Genomic DNA, 24175 nt, shown 5'->3' on the forward strand with positions numbered 1-24175 from the left:
TCGGGCCGTTATAGCTATAATTTCCCTAAAATAATATTTGCGATTTTATTTCCCATAATGTGTTGGGAATTCCAAATGCTGTGGTTTGTTTTTATGAGTTTTTTATCCGTTCTCTACTTTGTACCTTACATGTTAATCTCATGTATGCCTTCCCTAATGAGATTCATTTTCTGTTTAATGACAGCCAAACATCACCTCAAAATAACATACTTTAAATAATGCCAGGTGGTTTTATTCCCGGTCTCCCACCTATCTACCCTAATAGTTGGATCTCTTCAGGAATATCTAACATATCTCGCCTAGAACCTGCTGACTCGAATTGCACTTATGGAATTCACTGGATATGGGTTTCAATGGGACTGTGCGTTATGGATGTTCAGGGTGGCATAGCCTTATTTTGTGGAATTCTATGTTTATTTCTTTGGATTGCAGTAGGTATACCTCAAATTGTTGAGAATTTTCGGACAGGAATTGCAGACAAAGCTCTTTCTCCTATTTTTCTTTGCTTTTGGACTTTTGGTGATGTCTGCAACCTGATAGGATGTTTTTTAACACATCAACTGATTATGCAGGTCCGTTCAGCTAGTTTTATGATATTTAAAATCCAATGTAGTTCACATATATTATGAAGATGTAAATTGTATGAATCTTTTTCTCATAAGTGCACTCTGGTTTAGAATCTACTCATTTTATAAATTTAAGTATTGGTTTACAATTTGTTAAATATTCTAATTCTTAGCGACTACTTTTATTACATGCATACAAAGACTGTCATTTTGTTGATAAATTGTAGATCGATGTTTAGTGAACCTTGCTTCATATCATAGAGTAATGCTTTTAAACTCTTCTCTGCCAACTTATGTCTTTGTCTTTCGGTTGTACGTGAGGAGTTTTGGCTTATCGTGGATATATTTTGATTGTCAAACTGATTAATAAGATGCTGATCAACAGATGATTTCAGGTTATAGATAGACACAAGACCGCAGATGAGCTAATATCAGAAGACAACATAGCTGACTATCTAACAATGTTATTTTCTTAACGGAATAACACATTTATACACAAAACTTAGCACAATAGTAAACATGATTCAACGTCATTTGAAACATAGGCGATAGCAAGACATGAGTTTTTTTTAGGTCACTCAGTCACTTATTAAATTAAAAACGAACTTTCAAACTTCATGCCCGCTACATCACGATAACATGAAAGGTTTCACTTTCAGCCTTGTACATGAACTTCTATGTGTTTACGACATTGCAACAATATTTACCACAACCTGATGGCTGATAAGTTAATATATTCATTGAACAGCCTGCATAATATTGATAAGTTTCAGCACAAAATAAAGCAATTGACTAGTAATACCTAGTTTTTAAAACTTTGATGTTTAATCGCTTAATCTCTATCTTTTGAATTATTGTTCTACCTTCAAATAACACCATTGAGGAAGTCTGGTAGTATCGTTAGTCCTCGGGTTACAACTTCAGCTTACACGTTAGTTTACGGGCCTGTTTTTTTTAAAAATCAATGATATATCATAATCATGCCACTGTAAACCTAAAGAAAGGTAGTCACCAATTTTATAAGAAATATTATGGCAAAAAGTTATTTCACTGGTTATTTGATTTCCGCACCAGTTTTAGTTCTGTCTTATTGTAGGAATTCTGTCACTTTTGGCCATTTTGCTTCGAATTAAGTGTAAAAGGTATTTAAATGGTTATTGAGTAAAAGTATTCATCCCAGGAGTAGACCGGATTGTTTTGAGTAGCTTAATAAATGAAATTTTGTGAATTACTATTAAATCTCTTTCTTGTATGGTTCCAGTGTATTTCACTAATGAAATAAGTATTTCGCACCATTTTTTGGTGTTTTCATCCTGTTCCAAAGATTTCAATGAGTAGAATATATCCGATATTTATCTTCTAAACTAAAGCGTTCAAGATATGAAGAAAAATGATTGGAATACGAGGATCCAAACGATTACTTTCCGTCAATGTCACATCTTAAACTTTATAGATTTCTTAGTTCTTACGCGAAAGAAACAGTGGTTTTACTGTCTAGTGAATTGCGATTGTGTTTTTAATATTGTTTTGGAATTGTGCGAAATATCTCAGTAGGTAATTATGTTACTGTTTATAGGGTGGTCTGTAATCCCACCGTATCTGACTTGAACTTGATTAACTAATAAAAAAATATTAGTGCGTAATGAATGACCAACATACTGTGAAAGTTTGTTCTATTTTCGACTTATATTCCTTTTTGCCTTAATTTTAATGTACAATTTAAGGATTGCAAATTGCTTATACTTTACAGATTGTTGTGACAGGGTACTGTATTGTTAGTGACTTCGTCCTTGTGTTCCAATTTATCTATTACAAACTTCGTCATAAGGCTATCTTACGTCGTAAGTTTAGTGTGACTGCGTTATTGAAAGTTTTCTTTTTTCTGTGCATGATGAAATGTACACAAACATTTGTTTTTTTATTCATATCATATTTGTGTTTATTATTTGATTATGTTTCGAAAGAATGGTTTCAAGAAAATGTTTATGGCGATAAATACCATACGCATCCGTTATTGTATCTTAACAGCTCGTCAACACCCATTCACTTATAGATAAGGGAGAATACAATATCACTTTGGGCGGTATAGTGTGTGAAGATGAAGATTGGCGAGAGAGTATTTAACAACAACCCAGTGTACGCATGAAGATAGAAAATGGTATATTTGTTTGACTCCGTACCTCCAGCTAGTATAGTCCGTTAAAAATAATAAATTCAACAAGCAATGCTATTATATGTGAAAGTTATATTTTAAATAATCTCAGCGATTGAAATTTGAATAATTCCAACGTTTCGTCCAGCTAACTTATCTGGATTTCTTCAGGGTAATAATTAGAATCAAAATCATCAAAGAACATATATAACGTTTTTTTAACAGAAGGGGGTTTTGTGGAGATTTTAGTAGTTTTATGGTTGAAATCATTAGTCAATTAAAGCTAGACCACCATGGAAAACTTGGAAGCACTGGACGCGCGCGGGATTGATAGGTCCTGGGCTCGAATCTCGCGAGGCGGGATCGTGGATGCGCACTGCTGAGGAGTCCCACAATAGGACAAAACGGCCGTCCAGTGCTTCCAGGTCTTTCATGGTGGTCTAGCTTCAATTGATTCATGATCTCAACTATATAAAATGGGTTATTAATTAATATTCGATGTTAATATGTTTTTATATGAAGTAAAGATAAAAGTGCAAATTGAAGGTTGAAAAATTGTCTCTGAATCATTGAATTGCAAGTAAAAATGAGAATCACCAAGTACATAATTGTAATGCTAAAATAACTCATATTAATTTTAGTCAAAATAACGATTCATGTGAAATAAATAGGTTGAATAAAGAAAGAAAGGGTCCAATTACCTGTTAATGAATATTTGCCAAATAGTTGCTAGCTGAATACCATCCTTTCTGTTTAGGCTGTTCTTATTCGCCCTTATATACAGCGCTTCTGCTGTCAATTTTTCTTTATAAGTGTTAAAGCCATTCTGGAGTATTTTGGCCCCCTCGAAATTAATCCTGTGTCCTGTTTCTAACGCATGTAACACTATCACAGACTTATTCTCAAGTTTCCTTATGTCAACCGAGGTTTTGGGAACATTTTTCAAATATTGTTTGTGTTCCTTCAACCTTACATTCAATTGTCTGGATGTTTCTCCCACATAAGCTGCATTACAATCATGACAATTGATCTCATAGACAATATTTTGTTGTTCTTCCTTCGGTAACCTATCCTTAACTTTCACTAATGCCGTCCTTATAGTGCCACACGTCCGAAAATGCAATCATATCATGGTTGTTTAGAATCTGCTTGATTTCTTCCGATGTTTCACTACGGTATGGGATTGCTTATTGCCTTGAAGAAGTCCGGACAAGTTAGCTGGACGAAACGTTGGAATTATTTAAATTTCAATCGCTGAGATTATTTCAAATATAATTTTCACATATAATGACCTCTCTATACTCGGCACCCAATTTTTGTCAAGCTATTCGTTCTAATCTTGACGAACATTCGTATAAAGCAATGCTATTCATTCTCTGAATCTATTTAACATAACGATTGTAGTGAATAAGCTAGTAAAACACTCATTAAGTAATTAGTGTTTCGAGTCTGACTGTGATCTTAATTTATCTGAATTTCAATCCTAACTTTTTAAGTAGTATGAGAATGATGACTGTTAAACCGCAGTAACAGCCTTTCATGCTTAATTGATCAATATATTCTATTTGGACGTGTAAAAGGTTGACAAGAATTATTTTATGGTTAAACATATATGTTAGACTTGCTTCCTGTTTATCTTTAAGATGTATTTTTGGTTAGGGAGAAATTCGTCTAATTCTGTTTTGCCTGATGTCATCTCATTAGATTATTTATTTGAACACATAAATATTGGTACAGGGGGGCACCAGATATATATACCTGATGTGTCATGCCGAAATAAGATTTGCTATTCTTTTTATTATCCTCCTGTGTAACTAAGCCTTTCAACTAACAATAATTATATTTGGGAAAAGTATCAGTCAGTACCACTGAGGAATGGCAGAATGATTTTGTATGAAATCGTATATTGGTGTGGTTACTGATTCAAATAACTGATATTACGAAGGTGTACAGGTTTGCAAAAAGCTTACTGTTTTACGAAAATTCCACCTAGGTCTGTAATTCTTCCAATATGCCAAAAATTGCTTTTTAAGCCTTCAATTTGTCGAGAGAATGGTTTGATTAATTAGATAATTTAGTATTGGTTAAAATTCAATATTAACGTGAAATATTTATTTTAGTCCCACTGATAAGTTATCTCAGCTTGAGTAGTTTATTGGCAGGATTGTTGAATTTGTTGTCAGCTCAGATCGTTGTAGTGTCATGAGTTTCGTTTTATTTATATAACACGCTTCAGCGACTGACCTCAGCATGCACTAAACCTAACTGCCGATTACCTTCAACCACCTAACATTAGTTACTATTAACAGTTTTAAGTGTTCTTATGAACTCTCTGAAAGGCTTTTATCTAGAAAATCTTGTTCCACTAAGATGATTTTATGCAATTGTGCAAAATGTTTAGCACACAACCGAAACTGGTGTTCATCAAAGTGAAATTCAAAGTTTAAACAATAGATATATGAGTCATGTAACCTTTTAGTCTGTTTGAGTTTTCGATAAAGGCATAATTTTTATGAGTACTCACCATTGTTAGACAATAACTATTATGGTGAGACTATAGTTTATGGACAGCGCCAAAGTGACCTTAAGAATGCCCACCTATTAATTAGAACTAAATGAGGGTTATAAAACTGTGCGGAATTAGAACTATGATTTACAGTTGATGGTTAGGCCTAGGAACTAAATTTAGGGTTTTCGTCACGAAATGACATCAGCTGAAATGCCAAAAAGCTATTCAACTAAATGGATGAATGAATTTCGTGCCAAAATTCGAGACCTGTTATCTTATATCTGATTGGTTCATCCATGAATTATAATTTCTTCACTCTTAATAAACATGCGTATATGTAAAGTTTCTCAAAGCTGCGTCGAGAATATAAGCAATCGTAAACCGTTGTATTCAAACTAATGGTTTGTGTTATTGAGAATTGTATGTCTAGGCATCCAAATTAACCTTTGTAAGTAAATACTGTTTTTCTTATTTCTATAAACAGTCGCTTAAAATCTCAAACCAAATTAATATTAACTGTTGACCAAATCTTATTTTCCTGCATATAAATGTGCGTTGAATAATCCACACTAATTAACAAAGCAAAAATAACAAAGGTGACAGCTTTCATACGTTGATCGTTTCCAAGCTCATGAATTGTCTCTATGATTATTTCCTTATTCATTCGCACTGCGATATTTTCTCCGTTGCCATATCAACTTCATGATATGGCATAACACTTTACATATTTAGTGTTCAACAGTTACTGCATATATACACCAATCTTTTATAAAATTACTTTTTCGTTTCAGGAATGGCTGCAGCTTTAAAAGATGGTGAAATATCTTCGAGTTCAAGCTCTTCTTCTCCCGTTATTTGTGACGAATCAGAACAACATAATTCAGATCAAGGATATCAAAGACTTTCAGTTGGTTTAGTTGGTGTAGGATGTTTAACTTTGATGGGCATTTCTTTAAATTCTATCGAGGATCCGTTTAACACTTACGTTGTTAAACAATCAATATCCAGTGGTTTACACTACCAATCGAGACAGTTATTGGAGTGGAAACAATATGAATCAACAGATCATCCATTCATAAATTCAGATCCTTTAAATGTAAGTTTTTAAATTGAACAGTATGGTTTTCCGGTCATATTTAGTAACTTTAGTATCTTTTAGATAGCTTTGTAAAAAAATTTTCAAAACAGAAGATTAGCTTGTTAGGAGGAAATGGATTATCGTCGTTAGAATGCTGAACAGCACAAATACTTTGTTCTTAATGATCATTTAGCTTCCTCATTTTCTTAGTTTGAGTTTTTCATATTCTAAGAAATATATTTGTTGATCTGTGGTGATCATTTAGTTATGAAGTTCAACAAACAATTACTTGTGACTGACAAAAGATCTCACGTAACCTAGTTTTTTTCTTACTTGTCCACTTCACCGATAATGTAAACGAGGTGGGTATAGGCAGCTAAATTGGCTTCGTATCGATCCCAAACCACTTACACTAGTGGGTACATTGCAACCTGGTCGGTAAAATTCAATCATCACCGTGGGTTAGGTTAACACGGATTTGGTTACTTTCCAGTGGTTAATCAATGCAGAATAATGCCAATGTTTACCTGTGTGTAATGTATTCATAAGAAATGTGAGATAAAATAATGTTTCAGCGCGGGTTTAGGTTTGCACGTAAATGTATGATAGAAGCAGTTACTTTTGCTCCTATGGTCTGGTGACCATAAACTTTCGAAAAGAATACAGAAATGTTAGTCAGTTTCTCAACTATGGTTATAGTTTTCATCACAGACACTGAAATCAAACTGAAGAAGTACTTAAAACCATAAATCATCGGACAGCTGTTTGGTTCCAGTTTTGAACTCCTCGACAGCATGTGTGTATAAAATCATGCAGAAGAAATCCCAAGGAACATCAGTTCTTCTGACCAACATACAGCTTTCAAACTACCTTGATCAAACGTGACTGTAACAAGACATCCAAATGTCTGTCGAAGGTAAAAACTCATATAAATGGGCCTTATTTTCTGCGACATATGTTTAAAAAATAAATACTAGATGGATCTGAATTGTTCATATTTATGCTGAGAACACAGTTTCCGTAAAATATAAGAAGCTAAAAAGGTGACAGTTATCGCAGTCCAGCTACATATCTGTTCGGCAAACTAAAGTATAATGGTAGAATGCAGTGCTTGATACTAAGATTAGTTTGCCGCCCAATCATACTTCAGTAATTCAGTAGGGATCTACTATTCCCTATAATCCAATCCTCATTAAGATTTAGAGTGTTTCCTTTTGGAAATTTCTTCGTCAAAACGAACTACCTCTACATTGCTACTTAATTTATTTCGGTGGCTATCCGTTTGATATTAATCCGGTATCATCAAAATAAACTTTTTGAGAAAGAAAATAAAACATTTGCTCATATAAGTGTTCGTTGTTAAATTTTGTAATTGTTACAAGCGTCATTATTTTGCAATATTGATCTTGTTCCTAAGTTTATTGTCGCAAAACTCTTTTGATGATTTAAAATTTTTTACTTGAGAATCGTACAAAAAAGTATTACTTTTTTTAGTACACTTACATAACGAATCATAATCATAAAAGTTATATCATTCATCAGATCTGATTTCGGTCTTGAATTTTTTGTTTTATTTAAAATAGGGTGCGACAGTTATATTGGGATATATTCTTGGGTGGATTTCTGCATCCATGTACATGTTCTCTCGATTGCCACAATTATTTCGCAATGTATGTTTAATTCGAGCTTTCTTATCAAATCTATATGAAATTATGTTACGTGCATACAACTATTAGTTAATGATTAATGTACATATGCTGAAGGACCCAACTGTTATTCTGGAGGAATAACTATAAGCGAAGTTGTACCTGGGTAGTTTAGGTACTTGACTTTCACTTACTGGGTCACATTCGGCATATTTTGCTTTGTGCATTCAGGTAATACTTTTAGTTCTCATTTAAGGAACCATTCCAGAGCCCAGTGTTCAAACACAGTGAAATATATAACAGAATGAGATAAGAGATTTTGACCAGTATGAAGTGTGAATCAGTGACTTATAAACAATTTGTTTGATGTCATGTTAACCAAGCTATGTAATCTGAAAACTAACGAAGTACAATTCAGTTTGATTTTCTTATAATCCATCTCTTAAAGGGGACTTTGAATACTCTCCAATTCCACTGAATTAATCTCGATCATAATCGAATTACCCTCTCTCTCATCTTTAACCACCATGCATATTATACGTAATGGTTTAAATTGAAAGTAACGAGAAATATACAAATACGTAAAACTGTATTTTTAAAGTTTTGTAGTAATAAATTATTTCAATTATCTGCTTTATTTATCTCCCGGTTCTATCCTATGGTAAAAAATAAGGAAAACTCAACTGAAAGAACAAGGTGTTCACTAAAGCTATACTTGAAGTTCTGTATAGTTTGAAGATTATTTATCTACACTATATTATAGAAAATGAATGAGGATTACCATTACAAGTATGTGGTTTTATTGGATAGGTAGTTTGTTGAAAATAATATATGTGGAACTAGTAGCCTTAAACCAGTCTGTTCAAAGTGAGAGGTCTCAAGAAATGAAACGGTTAAAGTCTTTGACATTTAAATACTGGGTTACAGGTTTCAAGCCCCTTCTAAAGCCTAACTCTAACGATAATTATGTTTTTAACCCATTATGTCGATTTTCACTGTACTGGATATTTCCATAGAAGACAGTTGTGGATAATTCCAGCCACTTGAAATGAAGTCTTTGATGAAATTACACTAATATGCAGGACTGAGCCAATGAATGAATCACAAAATGATCCGAAGTACTAGACACGTCGCACTTAGCGAAAATTAAAAACTTTGTGGGTAAACTCAGCTCTTGTATACAAACCTGTGCTTCTTAGCTGCAATACATTGTTTCAAGATGGATTCGCTTTCTGCATTCTTCCTCTTGTTTGTCTACATCTCGTGGTTTTCTGTCCCCTTCTTCCCAACCTCTTACTTAGTTTGAAGAGGCTTTTTTTGTATTATCTTTTCTCGTTTTCGAAGTATACCAACTTGGACAAGTGCACTTCTATTTGTGAAGTTTTTACTTTGTGTTCTCTCCTTTCTCAGTAATCTCTCTTATAGATGTAAACAAATATAAACACTAGAACATTCTTCTTCTGGACAGTTTTAATTTTAGCATATTTCCTCTGTCTTATAACATCTTTCGGTATTAGTGAATATAAAGAACAATAGATCGACTGCATCCGCTACACTGTCTGTTATATATGATTGAGTATTCAGTCTCAAACTGTTAGTTTGAATAATTTAATCAATTAATAACAATAATAATAAACAAACTGCAGAACATTTTGTTTATAAATAACTTTCTGCAAACTAATTTTTTCTGCTCAAGTGGAAACGTAAATCAACTGAAGGACTGTCCATATTCATGTTTTCTATGGCTGTTACTGGTAATATTTCATATGGTATCCAAATTTTACTTACATCTACTGAAAAAAACTACTTAATCAGAGCTACACCGTGGCTTGTTGGAAGTTTCGGTGTAGTTTTGTTAGATTTTTTTGTAAGTTCATATGTTTTAATTATTAACTATTAAGCTTAATTCTTTAATACTTCATAACCATATTCTACAGCTTCAGACTTGATTATGCTTGTTTTTATATCATAAAATGGAACTTCACTAATCCTCTCAGCTCTGATAAGAGCCCATGATCTGTAGAGCTCGATCATGTTAGAAGTGATGCAGTTACCAAAGATGATACTGGATAATTGTTTCTAAGTCTTGCATACTAGTTGTAGTTGAAAATGTGAAACATTTGATTTTTGCTCAGTAATCTAAATGTAACACAGTCATTGTTGGGATATAAAGGTCTTGGTTGCGAACTATTAAGTTCAATGCTTAGATGGAACAACCTTTCGATGCTCCGTAGTTTCTAATGGTTGTTTAGCTAAATTCGACTAATCGTGTAAGCTAATTTAAGGTTTAGGAATTTATATCAGTAAATTAATGTACTTGAGTGACGAAAAAGTAAATTCGTTAACTCAACTTATCGTGATATTAAATACTGGGATGCTTCTACTAAATCTCCACAGCTGTTAGAATATTTTCCTCTTTGTCTATCTTTTGAAGAAATGATACATAATCACACTAGAATTAAGGGAATTAATATATGATAGGTGAAGAATTTTCATAGCAGCTAAACTTGTAAAAAACTTTCTCAATCGAATATGGGCTGTGGATACTGACTATTGAAAAATATTTTAAAAGCACATATATATTTGAATAATTACGATTCGATTGTATGTTAAAGAGAGACCTGGTGAAATACTGCGTACTTGGTGTTGAGAATCTCTTACTGTTACAAAATTTACAGTATAAAATAAATCAAATAATTGGGATGACATGCTTTAATTCAATGTTAAACATCTTTTCATAATATTATGGTGTACACTACTTATGTGGACAGACATAAGTAGTATGTAGCGGGAATCAGAAGTAGAATGCTCACTACCAAAAAATTGAAGTAAAGAGAGGGGGTAGGAAAACGGAGAGCAGTCAGAATAACAACAGGACCGGAAGAATGATGAAGTATGTAAAGGACAACTGAACAATGATCTACAAATGATACAGTTAACATATGATTTTCATATGTTACAAAGGTACCGTCTGATTTTGCACCAAACAGTAAATTAGTTTACCCTACCAAGTCTTCATTCACTACAATATCACTTGTTGTATTTTTAATTCAGCATTATGTTAGCTCAACATTGTTGGGGACGTTAGATCCCCAGAACTCACTTGGGAAAGGTCCTAGTTTTGTAATTTTATTCTGAAAATTTGAATTTTATGTTTTCGTACCAAGAGATGCCTAGTTGACCTACAGCTTACATTTCCTACTCGGGAATCCTTGACTGTCATTGATTGACGGATTTTTTTGGTACGCTACTTCGTGGCTCTCCCAAGGGCGCTTCTATCATTGTATAAATAAGCTTGATTTGTGTGCTTAGTGATCTCGTATTTCTGATTGTTTGTAGAATACATTCTCTACGCCTCATCAAGACTTCTTGATCTAATTAGCAGGGTCGGGGACAACGGATTAGAATAGCCTATCGTGTCACTGTGTCTTTGACTTTCGTTCCGTTTACCGAGTAAGGTGGACTCGTAATAGCATCAAACATATCAAATATACTATTCTTTTGTACTAATTCCTTGGGATATTCGTTCAATATGGCATTCATAGTTCGTTTGTATTATTTCAGTGTGATATTTGCTTATTATATTAATGATCATTTGTGTAATCCCAATGTTAAATCCGTTTGTATTCCCACCATTTCAACTATATATGATATCTGTTGACTAATTACTGAATGGGAATAAAATTCGCACATAAATGAATCTATTTGGTTTAATAAGTTGTCGTTGTGCTTTTGGGAGGTGAATATGACATGTATCTACTATCAGTTTTGTCTTCTTTGATTGTCACAAATTTCAGTCCTTGCAGTTTCAAGTTTCAGTTTTCGCATTTATAATACAAATATTATTACAATTGCGTCATGTGCATTTACAATCTCGATTAAATTCATGTTATCTTACAGATTTTATGCATTTAAAAAGCTATTATGTGAAGACATAAATATTGGTACAAGGAGGCACCAGATATATATGCGCCACACAAAAAATTGTCATTTCATTTAATTGTGTGAGGGCTATGATACTGCCCGGGTGCCCAGACCGAAGCGGATAGTTTTCTTAGGGGGCCACACCTCGAGCCTTCGACCTAAAGGTCTGATCCACAAGGCAGTAGAGCATCGTGAGGAGATGCAGTCCCATGGTAGCCAGTGACCAACAGTAGGTTCATACGCCATTTGTTCCCTCAGGATACTGGAGCCCATATGCACTATTTGTTTGGAATCAGGGTTTTCCAACTCTCCTAGGTGGACTTTCCGTGTCCACCAACCCGGTTAAGGCACTGGACATTCGCTTTTCGTCCTCTCACTTTCGTAAACAACACCCCGCCACGAGAAGTCAGTGAGTAAGACTTTCCAGGCAGAGGCTGTATACGCGTGGCCGTGTGAGAGAATTTTAAGAGAGAGGACGGGCCCTTTCCACTCTCGGCCGTACCAGGGCATTTGGGGGCTAAATTTGTGTATGCGTATATTGATTCAGTTTTTCTTAATCAAGGAAATTAGTAATTATTACAACAATTTTACTCATTTATTTCAGATATTGTGTCAATTCTGTTTTTATCAATTACATCAACACAAAAATAACAATGATGGTAATAGTCAAGACCAAACGAATTTATTAGATACAAACCCCAATCAAAATGAAACAGTCTAAGATTATTCTTTTTCATCATATGATTGTAAAATGTTATTTTCAATGTTTTTTTTAATTTTTACTATAGTTTCAAGTACTTTAATCCATAATTCCGTATTCTTCTTGTTATTTATTGAATACATATTAATTGAGACCATCAATCTCTACAACCCTATACTGATCCTGCTTCAGTTCGGGCACCTGGGCAGTATCACAGCCCTCAAGCAAATCGGATGAGATTTGTATGGCGCATATGTATCTGGTGCTTCCTTGTACCAATATTTATGTGTTTAAATAAATAAAATAAACCCTATACTGATAAATACATATTTACTGAATAAAAAAAATTTGGCCACTTTGTTTATTTGTGTGTTCGCCTGTTATTTCTTTATATTCACTTTTATTTGTTTGTACAGAATAGTTTGTATTTGATTATCCCACTGGTTTTGTTTTATTTGTTCTTCTCTTCACATTTGATTTCAAATAACTTTTACTATTTTTTTATTATCATGATTTTCTCAATTTTAAAATGTTGAATATAAGATACATGTAATTACTTTTCTTCCTGTGTATATATATGTATGCAAGCGCTTGCTGATGTTACTGATGAATATTTGTTAATCATCTATCATTCAACCGGATGATTTGCGGCAGCTTCTATAATTATGAAGTGAATTAGTGTTGTAAAGTTGTCGTACTTGTCATGAAACCTGCAGACCATGAGTGAAATCCCGTTTAGTATCATTTTTGTGGATTAACAATAAGTTCCATATTAGAATGAAATAACTGTACAGTAATCCATGTTTTCCAATAGTTCTCTGGATGGTGACACTTTGATTAAAACTTTATTATTCAGAGTATCGTTCCTTTTAGAAATAGTAATCTGAAAATTCAGTTATTTCTGGTAAAAGAAAATATGAATTATTTATGATAGGTTGTTTATGTTTGGGTGTGTGTTTGTTCTCTCCACATCACCTTTCCTTTAAATATCATATCATTAAGGCAAACAGATAAGCTTGTTTTTATCTATTTGACCGTACTACAGTCCACTTCTTACTGGCATCATGTGTCGGTAGATCTACAAGATCTGTTTTGGTTGAACTCATTGGACACATATATTTAACATCACTAACTTCCCAGTCACTCTTTTATTGTTCCTTTTGTTATATTTTATGTAGTATCTCTAATTCACCTGTGTAATAACCGAATTGTAAGTTACTAATGCAAAAATCCTGTTTAATAAAATAAAAGAATTTAATAGAGCTTTTTATTTATTAACTTGGTTGATAGAGAATCGATTTCTCTTCATGTAACGCTACCGGATATAAATGAGTATTACAAGAAAGCCATGTATTATATATCTTTCTAGCAGAATAGTTTCTTGAACATTGTGATATGTCTTTTGTTGAATAAATTAAATCTCTGCTTGGTATCACTTTTAAATTTACGTCTTGGATACTCTCTTACTTTTGATATTCTCTTCAGTATATTCAGTCCCTACTATTAATGTGTACCTAAATACCTTACCATTAAAATCCTGTATGATGACGTGATTAATTTGCTTCTAACTCATTGAATAATTAAGAACGTATTATGTGAACTGCCCAAATTTGTTTGATACAATTACAGATTGATTGAGACAAAAGGTAAGGTTGTTACACTGTTAGTCGTTTTCATACACTTGATAAATATATTTGTACATCAAATAGTTCATTTAAAGTTAGTGAATTGTTAGTTGGCTTACCAGCCATCTACAGTTGGACTGATCCACTATACATCATTTTTAGTTATGAATTATTCTTCATGCATCGATTTAGAATGTTTTTTTGTCTGATACTTCTGTAACGTATCATCTTAACTGGCTATCTGTTATGGACTAGATGTATTTGTACATTTATTTTAAACATAGTCCTAATCTCGAGCAAAATTTATAGTATTCTTGGGATGCGACTCCCTCCCTCTAAATGCAAAATGTTGCCCCAGGGCTGGTTTGCGTCGACGCCTGAACGAGCACTAGGAAGTGATATAATTGAATGCTTTGACCATTCCACTTATCTAAGAGGTTTTATCAGCCCTGATGACTTGGCTTCTGACGAAATGTCGGCACGGATTTGAGAAGCTCTTTTGACGTTTGCGTATTCGCATCACCTGTGACCTAGGTGAGATATTCGTCTGCCAACCAAAGGGGATGTGTACTGTGCAGCAATCCGCTCTGTATTACTTTGTGGCCGTTAAACATCCTCTATGAAACTACAGGGCACGCGTAGGCTGCAGGCTTTTAATTATAGGTATCTTCTAAGTATTCCTCATGTTTCATGGGACAACTGATCAAGCGATTTTGAAGTTAGGTATAGAGTACTAGGAAACGGTGACAAATCAGTTAATGAGGCTGTAAATCTTGACCGACTGAGTTGGTTAGTTTATATCCTACGTATCTTTTTGACCACCATCTACCTCGACGAGGGATGTTCACTAGTGTAGGAGCAGGTTGTAAGAAAAGTAAGGGTGACCATATCAAGAGATTGTTAGGTGCATGAAGTCATTAACTGTTGGTCTGAGCAGCGTAAGTAGACTCGACTATGTGGTTCGTGTCTGTGCAATAATGGTGATCAGTGGTTGTAGACTTTTAGTGTTATGACTCAGAATTATTTTTAATGATACAGACCCATTCACTGTTTGTCTTTCTTTCAACGTTGAAGTTCAGTACTTCTTAATATATACCTTTCCACTCTGCTTCTTAAACTTGTTTTTATCACATTTCTTACGACGGTGCTCATTTCTTAATAGCAGCAAGTGATGAAATTAGCAATGGTAATTCTGTTTCATTTTAGACAGTTTATTTATGTAAAATCATTTAACTTAACTGATTTTCCATAAAACTTTTATTCATGCATCGGATATTTTAGGTTATTATATATGAAGTATGTTCATTTCTATACAGCTTAAAATATGGATGTCTTTTCGTTTTTCATTCATCCTCATTGATAGAAGTGCTCTAACTATAGACTAATATGTAAAGATCGACTGAGGTATTTGGTAACAGAATATGGATTGTTTAACAAACGGATAACACATTAAAAAAATATACACTCATAATTTGTAGACGTTTAACCGATCAAAGTTCTGCGTTGTAATATATAACGAAATACTTTAGGGTTCACAAATTTATGAACTTTGTCGAATCTTCTAATCTACTCGTGAGTCATCTAAAATAACAGTTTCGCCTATAAACCAGATGAATAAGATTATCAGTTGTAGAAATGGTTCTACTAGTGTGGAACGGTAACTAAGTTCCTTAAAAGAAGAGCTTTGCTTATTACTAACCTGACTTATGGAGTCCGCAGGTTTGTTGTTTTGTATCTTGAATAGGACTAAATGTAATGAATTACTAAAGCTTTTTGGATTTGAATATTTTATCAAGCAATGTTATTTTGTTTACGTCTTCTATCCATACAATAGACTATTAGGAAGCATGGTAATCATCATCATCCATTTATTACGAAAGCGCGATAATCACAGTCAGCTGAGTGTTACAAATTTTAATGTACTTTTTGAAATTCCTGGTTTGTCCTGGTCTACAAGTGTTGTTATACTACGGATTAACATTAAAAACTGCTTTAAGACATATTACTTAATTTTTGTAAACCATCAGTGTTATGAATATATCTGAAAGCCGTATTTTAGCTTTCTGAATACAAGTTTGCATTGTTAGTAAAATAGAGATAACATATGGTTGGTAAAGTAGATTACAAGATTTTACCACAAATATTGTACTTTTTTATTTCAGAGGCATATTTACCATTCATAACTTAATCTTTTTCTGGCACAACCGATTAAATCAGTCCAAATTCTAGTTCCTCAATAATCAATAAAGTTCATATTTAATATCTATTTATTGAAGTGTGCATGTGATGCATAATAAGTATTCAATACAGATCGCTTCATTTGTGTATATGATTTATCAAGTCTGTTTTGTATATTTGATTGATAAAAAGAAGCATTTCTACACATATTTAATCAACGAAATATTAAATATTATCAGAAGAGGGTTTTGTGGAGATTTTAGTAATTTCATATAGTTGAGATCATAAGTCATTTGAAGCTAGACCACCATGGAAAACCTGGAAGCATTGGGCGGTCGTTTCGTCCTATTGTAGGACGCCTCAGCAGTGCGCATCCACGATCCCGCCTCGCGAGATTCGAACCCAGGACCTATCAGTCTCGCGTGCGAACGCTTAACCACTAAATCACTAAGCCGGCATCCAATGGTATTGTCTAATTTCAACCAATCCACGAGACTGAGCAACAATTCATCAATGTCTTCAGTGAGTTGATATCTCCCAACAGACCTGGTTGAACTTCACTTCTGAGGAGTCCCCCAATAGGAAGAAACGGTCGTCTAGTGCTTCCAGGTTTTCCATGGTGGTCTAGCTTCAATTGACTCATGATCTCAACTATATGAAATATTGAATAACTAATTGTCACTTATCTCGGATTTGGCAATAGTGCAATGCTGTAGTTTGTTTGATCATATTAATTGGTTTAATGTAATCAATGATGATAGTGGGTTGTTGCAAATATTTAACAGAGATTTTCGAATTCTGGTATTTCTTCCAATGGTACTCATATACAATTTTGAGAACCTTGTCATTGTTTATGAAATTCTAACATGTATCGCTTACCGAAGCTATAATAATTTTTACAACTAAGTCATACAAATAATGAATGATTTGCGGCAGAAGTTTTCTTATTATACCAATCAATCATCTAACGTTGACCAATATCGTACTCAGGTTTTCAATGTTGTTCGAAGTTTATCAGTCACTTAATACTTGTTAACTCCTTACAATCTATAATGACATATGTATTCATAATGAATTTTCATCTGAGCGTAGCTTTCAACTGCAATAGACCTACATTTAGAGAGTGTTTTGATATTTTTCTGGAACACTTATTTTAGAAAAAAGTAATTTTCACGTTTATTATCTTTTTATTTACACAATACAAAGATGCTTAATATAATAGAGGACTGAAAAATGTACTACGCAAAACAAGTATAACATTATTTTAAAGAAATACAAAATAGAAAATCATTGAGTAAATAAAGAAAGTATATTAGACATCAAAAGATAGAATTTGTATAATACACAATCAAAATGAATGGTACTTCATGGGCAGGTACATCTTATTGTTTATTAAAGAAAAAAAACTACCACAGAAGTACCAATGTATTTCATTCTATACTTTATTGAATAACATTTTAAACTACTGGGTTTCATGATTCTCAATATCATTTACTTGTTTATGCATAAAGTTACAAATCGTTATTCTAATCATTCTCATTTGTTAACAATGAATTAATAGATTTAAAGTTATTTTTTATTTGTGTAATTGATCTTGACACAATATGTTTGGAATCTAAATTTGTATGTTGTATTATTTAGTTGCATTTGTTTGTTCAATTTTTAAAAATTCTCATCTGCATATGTAACTTTCAGCCTTTGATAGGTTTAAGTACAGGCTTGAGGGATATTGTATCCTACAAGGGAGTGTGCAGTGCAAAGTATATGAGAGAATTTGAAAGAGAGAAGAACAAGAGAATAAAAGTCAGTCGATTACTCAGTAAGCATACAAAATGCACTTAAATTTAGTAAGAATGTTAATCAATGACAATAAACAATGAAACAAGCGTGAAATTAAGATAATCTGTTCTAGGATTTGATAGAGTAAGGTTTTCAAATGCACTACACATGTACTTAATATATTAAACTAGAATAATGAAAGTGAATATATCCTTCTTTTTTTCCTATACAATCTTTTATTATTTAGGCAGTATTAGACGATCATAGTGCTTGTGAGGTATGGCGTAGTCGTGATCGTTTATATTCTTCATTAGTTGCTATATTTCCAGCTGCATTAATTGGTAAACCAGTTACGGTAATACTGTTAGATGAAACACGTATAACTGGACGTTTATGTTCATGTGATGGATTGATGAATTTACAATTGGATAGTGGTGTTATAATACGAAAACCAGATTCTGACAGACTAAATGCAGTTATTGTAGTTGAAGTTAGTTTAACTTAATTCAATGTGTCTTATTTTTCATGTTTATTTCTGTTCCTCTTGTTCCTTGCTTTGTTATGAAGAATAGTTTAATTGTTGTTTTTTTAGGAAGAAAGTACTTTCTGTAAAAAAAAACTGTAAAGAAATCTCTTTCTTACACGTTTGCTTAGGTGATAGTAATACAAAGTTAACAACTGTTTAGTAAATCTAATGATCCCTATAGAGTATTTAAAAACAAGGGGTATTTGAGCGAATAATTATTTCTAATAACTTCGTCGTCGTGCTCCACAGTTATAAATCCGTAATTGTTGTATTACAATCGCCAAAATAAGCCGTACATAAATAAGTGAAATAGATGAGGCTATTTTATTTACTTATTCGTAAGTGTTAATATCAAGGACGTATCATTGATCGGTCTCTTATTGGCGTATGTGCATCCAGAGCAGGTTACCTCGATATTCACAGTAAATTACTGATATTTAAGTAAAGGTCAGTATTGGATAGCAACAAGATCTATGAAGTGCATTTCGTCATGTTCGGGACTCGTCTGCTGAATGTACCTGGACTCAGTAGCTCAGGCTTTAGGAATTTCAAGCGAAAGGTACTGGGTTGGAGTCGCAGTGTTAAACTTTAACACTAGGACGCTGGTGAATCCAGCAGATGATTCTCAGATAAAACTAAATGTTCATCCTGGATCTCATTGCTAGCCTTTGTACATTTCTACTTAAACAAGGTTGTATGTTTAAATAGTGAACTTTTGCACCAGTTGTGCCTTAAATACTTTCAACTTGTCATTCATAAATTTGAAAGGTCACTTAAGAAAGGAGTAGGAAGATTTGTTGTAAGGTTTCGAATTAAAATCGCAATAAAATAAATCGTGTCGTTAAAATGCACAATAAGAAAAATGCTATATTAGCTGAATTAAGATAACTATAATAAAATCGTGTCAATTTATGTAAGTATAAATTGTGCGTTAATATTCACTTCTTTTACATAAAATTAGAGCTGATATAGTTTGCTGATGGAACTTTTACTGCCAATTATTACTATTTAGACAACTCCAGGGGATGTATTAAAACTTATTTATGGATTTTGTTATGTTAAACAGTATCAAAGTTGCATTAAATATGTATTCATTTGATTATAGTGATATTGTTAGACAACACTACGTAAATGACAGTGTAGTTGTTGTTGATTACTTTGTAATCAATTTCCAAGTATTGAGTCACATGTTACAGACTTACTTCGCTTATCAGAGTTTGAATGTGTAAGTAATTTCACTAAACTTAGTGCATCAGTCTGATACAAAAATTCTAACCATATTACCACTACTTCAGTATTTAATTACCAGAAAAATTCGAAACCCATTTTATTACCAGATGATGAAGTCATAGTCACATCTTAATATGGTATATGAATTATCCTTTCTGACTTGATTTATCGTATATTCATATAACTAAAAATATAAAATTGAACTTAATCACACTCTGTTGAAACATTTTTCACTACCGTTTTATTTCTAAGTATCGGACTAAAATCTCATTTTATTATTTTATCCTGATGTCAGAACTTAAGACTTTACTGGGATATAGTGTATTTCGATACTAAATTGGCTGTAAATCATTTATCGAGGGATTTATGTACTAGACTTTTAGTCGTATTGTTTGTTTTTGACTAATGCCACCTATTCAACAGCTCAAACCGAAGTTGGTGGAGAGGTTTTCGAACTTATAACTTACTGGCTGAAAGCCAACTGTTCTAACCTATAAACTAGCGCTCTATAATAAACTAAATGAATGAATAATCACAACTAAATAGAAATGCTAAATTTAGCAATTTATTTTCATTACAAACTAGTACCAGTTCTAGAATCTTTGAAAACTGAGAAGCACTATATAACCAAACTCACCAGTTTAAAACATAGGACTTTATTTTATGTGAATTTGTGTGTTTACGCTATATTGATGGACTTCAGACTGGAATGAAATAGTTATCCAATACACCTTGGTTTCCTAAAATTGACATCATTTCATGTTAAAAATATTTTCCACCAAGATGCACAAAAGTCCCTACTAAACAATCCGATCTCATAGAAACGTTAACCAGTAAATAAAGTTGAAATCCTAATCTCATATCTATTGGTATTGTGCTTCTGAAGAGTGATAAAGCATAATTTGCATATATTAATGAATTATTTATAAAATTAATAGTATTTCATAATTCACTGTACATTGTTCTTTATTTTAAGTCAGTCAGCCAGTTTAATCTTATTATTTGTTAGTTTTGAATCGAATTGAAGAATTGATTCATGTAAACATATGAGTTCTGTCCTTAGTTTCGTCTCTTTCTCCCTCATATTTCATCATTCAGTCCTATATGAGGTAATCGGACCTTTATTTATCAAACTAGACACTGTTATCAATACAACTAAGTGAAATAACTTGATTTTGTATAAGCCGAAATGACTGTATCTTATGATTTTTAACCATCAAACCTGTTTACTGTAGATTAAGTAAACGGCTAAACAAAAGTAGTCATCCTTGGTATGAACTTTTTACACAAAAATAATAAAATAGCACATGAATTTGTAAATAATGATGAAATTTCGCTTATTCATTCAATTAACCTTTGTTCAAGCGGATTTATTATAAATTAAATAAGATATCAAAGGTCATATTAAGTAAGAATCAAATTAAATTAGTTTTCAATTAAATGAATTATAGATTGGATTAATGAAATACTGTTGGCCTAAATTAGTTACTATTGTGATTTTTCAACTTGAACTTGATAATAGAATTTTTATAATCTATTCTGAAATAGTGTGTTATCACAATGTATACAAATACAATGTAATAGGGGTGTTCAAAGTTTTGTTAATGAAGACTGGTATATTAGATCAGACTAACAATAAACTTTGAAATTATCACTGGTTAGTTGATGGTTTTATCTGATCTTAACATTTTTTATTATGGTTCATGAAGTAATAATAAATACAGTGTAGCTTTCTGCTGGTAAACATCTTTAGCTCAGAATGCAAATGTTCATGTTGAACTGATCGATCAAGTTTTTCTTTTGTATTAGTACAATATATTGTTTCAGAGGGAACGTTGTTGTTTTATGATAGATTAAAATAACCTCTATCGCAGTGGTAAATTATTTGCGAGACAAACTTATCTTTCCTAATAATAGTAAGTGTATAGAAATATTGAATGTTCTTTTCTGATCCGTTTAAGGATTCAGTGTGAGTTAATCTTTTTACAAAAAGATACACATTCTCTAAACTTGACTTTTTTAATTTTAGAGAAAAAAAGATTATATTAATATAATTTAGTGGCTAATATGGTTCAGTAACAGATCATAGGCTAACATATTCTGTTTTAATCCATACATTCTAGCACATGACAGTAATATCAGGCTACCCAAATCCAACTAGATGAGAATGGGTTCGAACCCACAACAGCACATTTGTGCCATAGTCTTTAGTCAATATTAAATCCCTCTTTTAACTAACTAGCTTCCCTCGTTGTTTTACAAACTCGCACTTGTAATTATTTGCTTTTCGAGACTGCAATTTTGTGAGGCAGCACTAAATAGTGAAAAACTATTGAGTCGAACATACTTAAATAAACTTGTGAAAATCAAATAAATTTGGGTTATTAAAATTTCCGTTCCCGGAGAGTTCATGTTTTCGTGTAACTAAAGAGCTTAATGGTATAACCTTTCCTAATACTTAGGCTTATTTTTCCTTGAATTATAAATTGACAATATATTACGTTTACCTTCCTTCAAATTTCTAGACAATAATGATATTTGGTAAACGTATACGTTATGTGACCGTACCGAAATCAATTGATATTTCATCAACACTTGCAGAATGGGAGTCCAAAAGTCAAGATGGTAGGATATTTTTACCGAGACCAACAAAATCATCAAAACCTTTAAGGGAGAACCAGATTAAAAGTAATGAGAATGAATTGTGTCAGTCAAGTATGACAAGTGATAATTTTGTAGATATCGATTATGTCGATAACACCGAGAATATTCCGTGGTTGGAACAATCTGATCTAGAACAATTTGCATCTATTGGCGTAAAGCCCACGGGAGATAAAAAGGTTGATTTAGTTATGGTGCAAACCTTAAAAGTACTAAATAACCCATTGTAGTAACAGTATTTCTTCGTTAACTTCAATGCATTATATACAACTATGTATGTGTAGATATTTTGGGAGGATACATTTAATAATGCTCACTTTTAACGTATATCTTTTTTTGTATCATTCTACAAACGATTTCTGTGCAGTTATTGATTGATGAATAGGACTATCACACATACGTACCAGGTTTTGAGTTGTTGTTGATTGACTGATATTGTTATTCGTATAATTTCATTTCAGGATTAACACTGGGGAAGACATATAAAATGTCTTATCTCATCACTATTTTTCACGTTCCATTTATAACCAAAGACAAAAACTTTCATTTCTGTGCCTTTTAGTTTCATTCTATCATATGGTAGATTTAGTGATAAGAAAGTAATAAAGTCAGTTACATTTAAAAGTTTATGGACTGGAATTTAATGCTCATTGTCATACTTTAACCTAACAGTGAATTTGTAGATATTTATCCAGAAATGAAACACTATTATTATTGTTATTATTATTATTATCATTACTAGCTTATGAGCATAATCCAGTCTTTTGGCCAATGATTTTACTTTTTAGATTCAGCGGAACAACAATAACAACTCTTTTTTAAAAGTATCCTTTATTCCTACCTAGATCCCAGAAAGTAAGCGTCAACGAATTTAGACTATTGATTCACAACAAAGTTGCAGTTTTCGGCGTTTGTCTCTACATTTGGTTAAATCGTTTACTTTGAGTTCGGTTGGTCACTGGGTCTACTTATCATGGCTGAATCAATGGACAGTTGAGGGATACTAGTCAGGAGCAAAAATTATACTTACTACTGCCTTTAACTCAAAGACTTCGCCGTAACATTGTCTGAAAACGATGAATGATCAACACAAACAATTCTGTCTCGTAATTGGTGATAACAAAACAGTTTTCTTCCCAATCTTTCATTTCTTTGGTATCAGAAATTACAGTTTAGGTATGCAGAATACTATTCTGAAGCTTACTACTATCAGTCAAATGACACTGAACCATAGTCAAATTATCCTTCAAGACAAATATACTTCACCTTATACTCGGTCGACTAAGCGGGTTAGGACCATCAATATCGTTGCATAAATAAATGAATTTGTGGTTAGCGCTTCCCTCTTTCTCACACCACTTTCGATTACTGAGTCTCTGATTTTCAATCGCCTGCCTGATTATCAACTTCCCGTAGATTTACTTCTGCATTGATGGGTTGGCTTCGAGAGGGGTTGTAGGAGTTTGGACTGTTGTTCAATATTAAATAATTCGTCTATGGGTTACCCTAGTTATGTCGATAGAAGAAGCCACACTAGTGGTGAATAGATCTTTATTTAGATCATGGAACAGAGCAGTTGGAGAGCGAGGATATCTTTTTCG

General features: G+C 32.8%; 1 protein-coding gene across 1 annotated transcript; it reads left to right on the forward strand.

The window, feature by feature from the left end:
• Nucleotides 1-218: 218 nt before the first annotated feature.
• On the forward strand, nucleotides 219-22804 carry Smp_210560 (Mername-AA168 protein (M67 family); the record flags this gene model as incomplete). The annotated part of the gene is made up of 6 exons (XM_018794273.1): nucleotides 219-572; nucleotides 2317-2407; nucleotides 6019-6323; nucleotides 9648-9818; nucleotides 18405-18647; nucleotides 22439-22804. The coding sequence occupies 6 exons, from the start codon at nucleotides 219-221 to the stop codon at nucleotides 22802-22804; spliced, it is 1530 nt and encodes a 509-aa protein (XP_018648702.1).
• Between the last annotated feature and the right edge of the window lie 1371 nt (nucleotides 22805-24175).

This window comes from Schistosoma mansoni, chromosome 1, assembly GCF_000237925.1.
Source record: "Schistosoma mansoni strain Puerto Rico chromosome 1, complete genome".
NCBI lineage: Eukaryota > Metazoa > Platyhelminthes > Trematoda > Strigeidida > Schistosomatidae > Schistosoma > Schistosoma mansoni.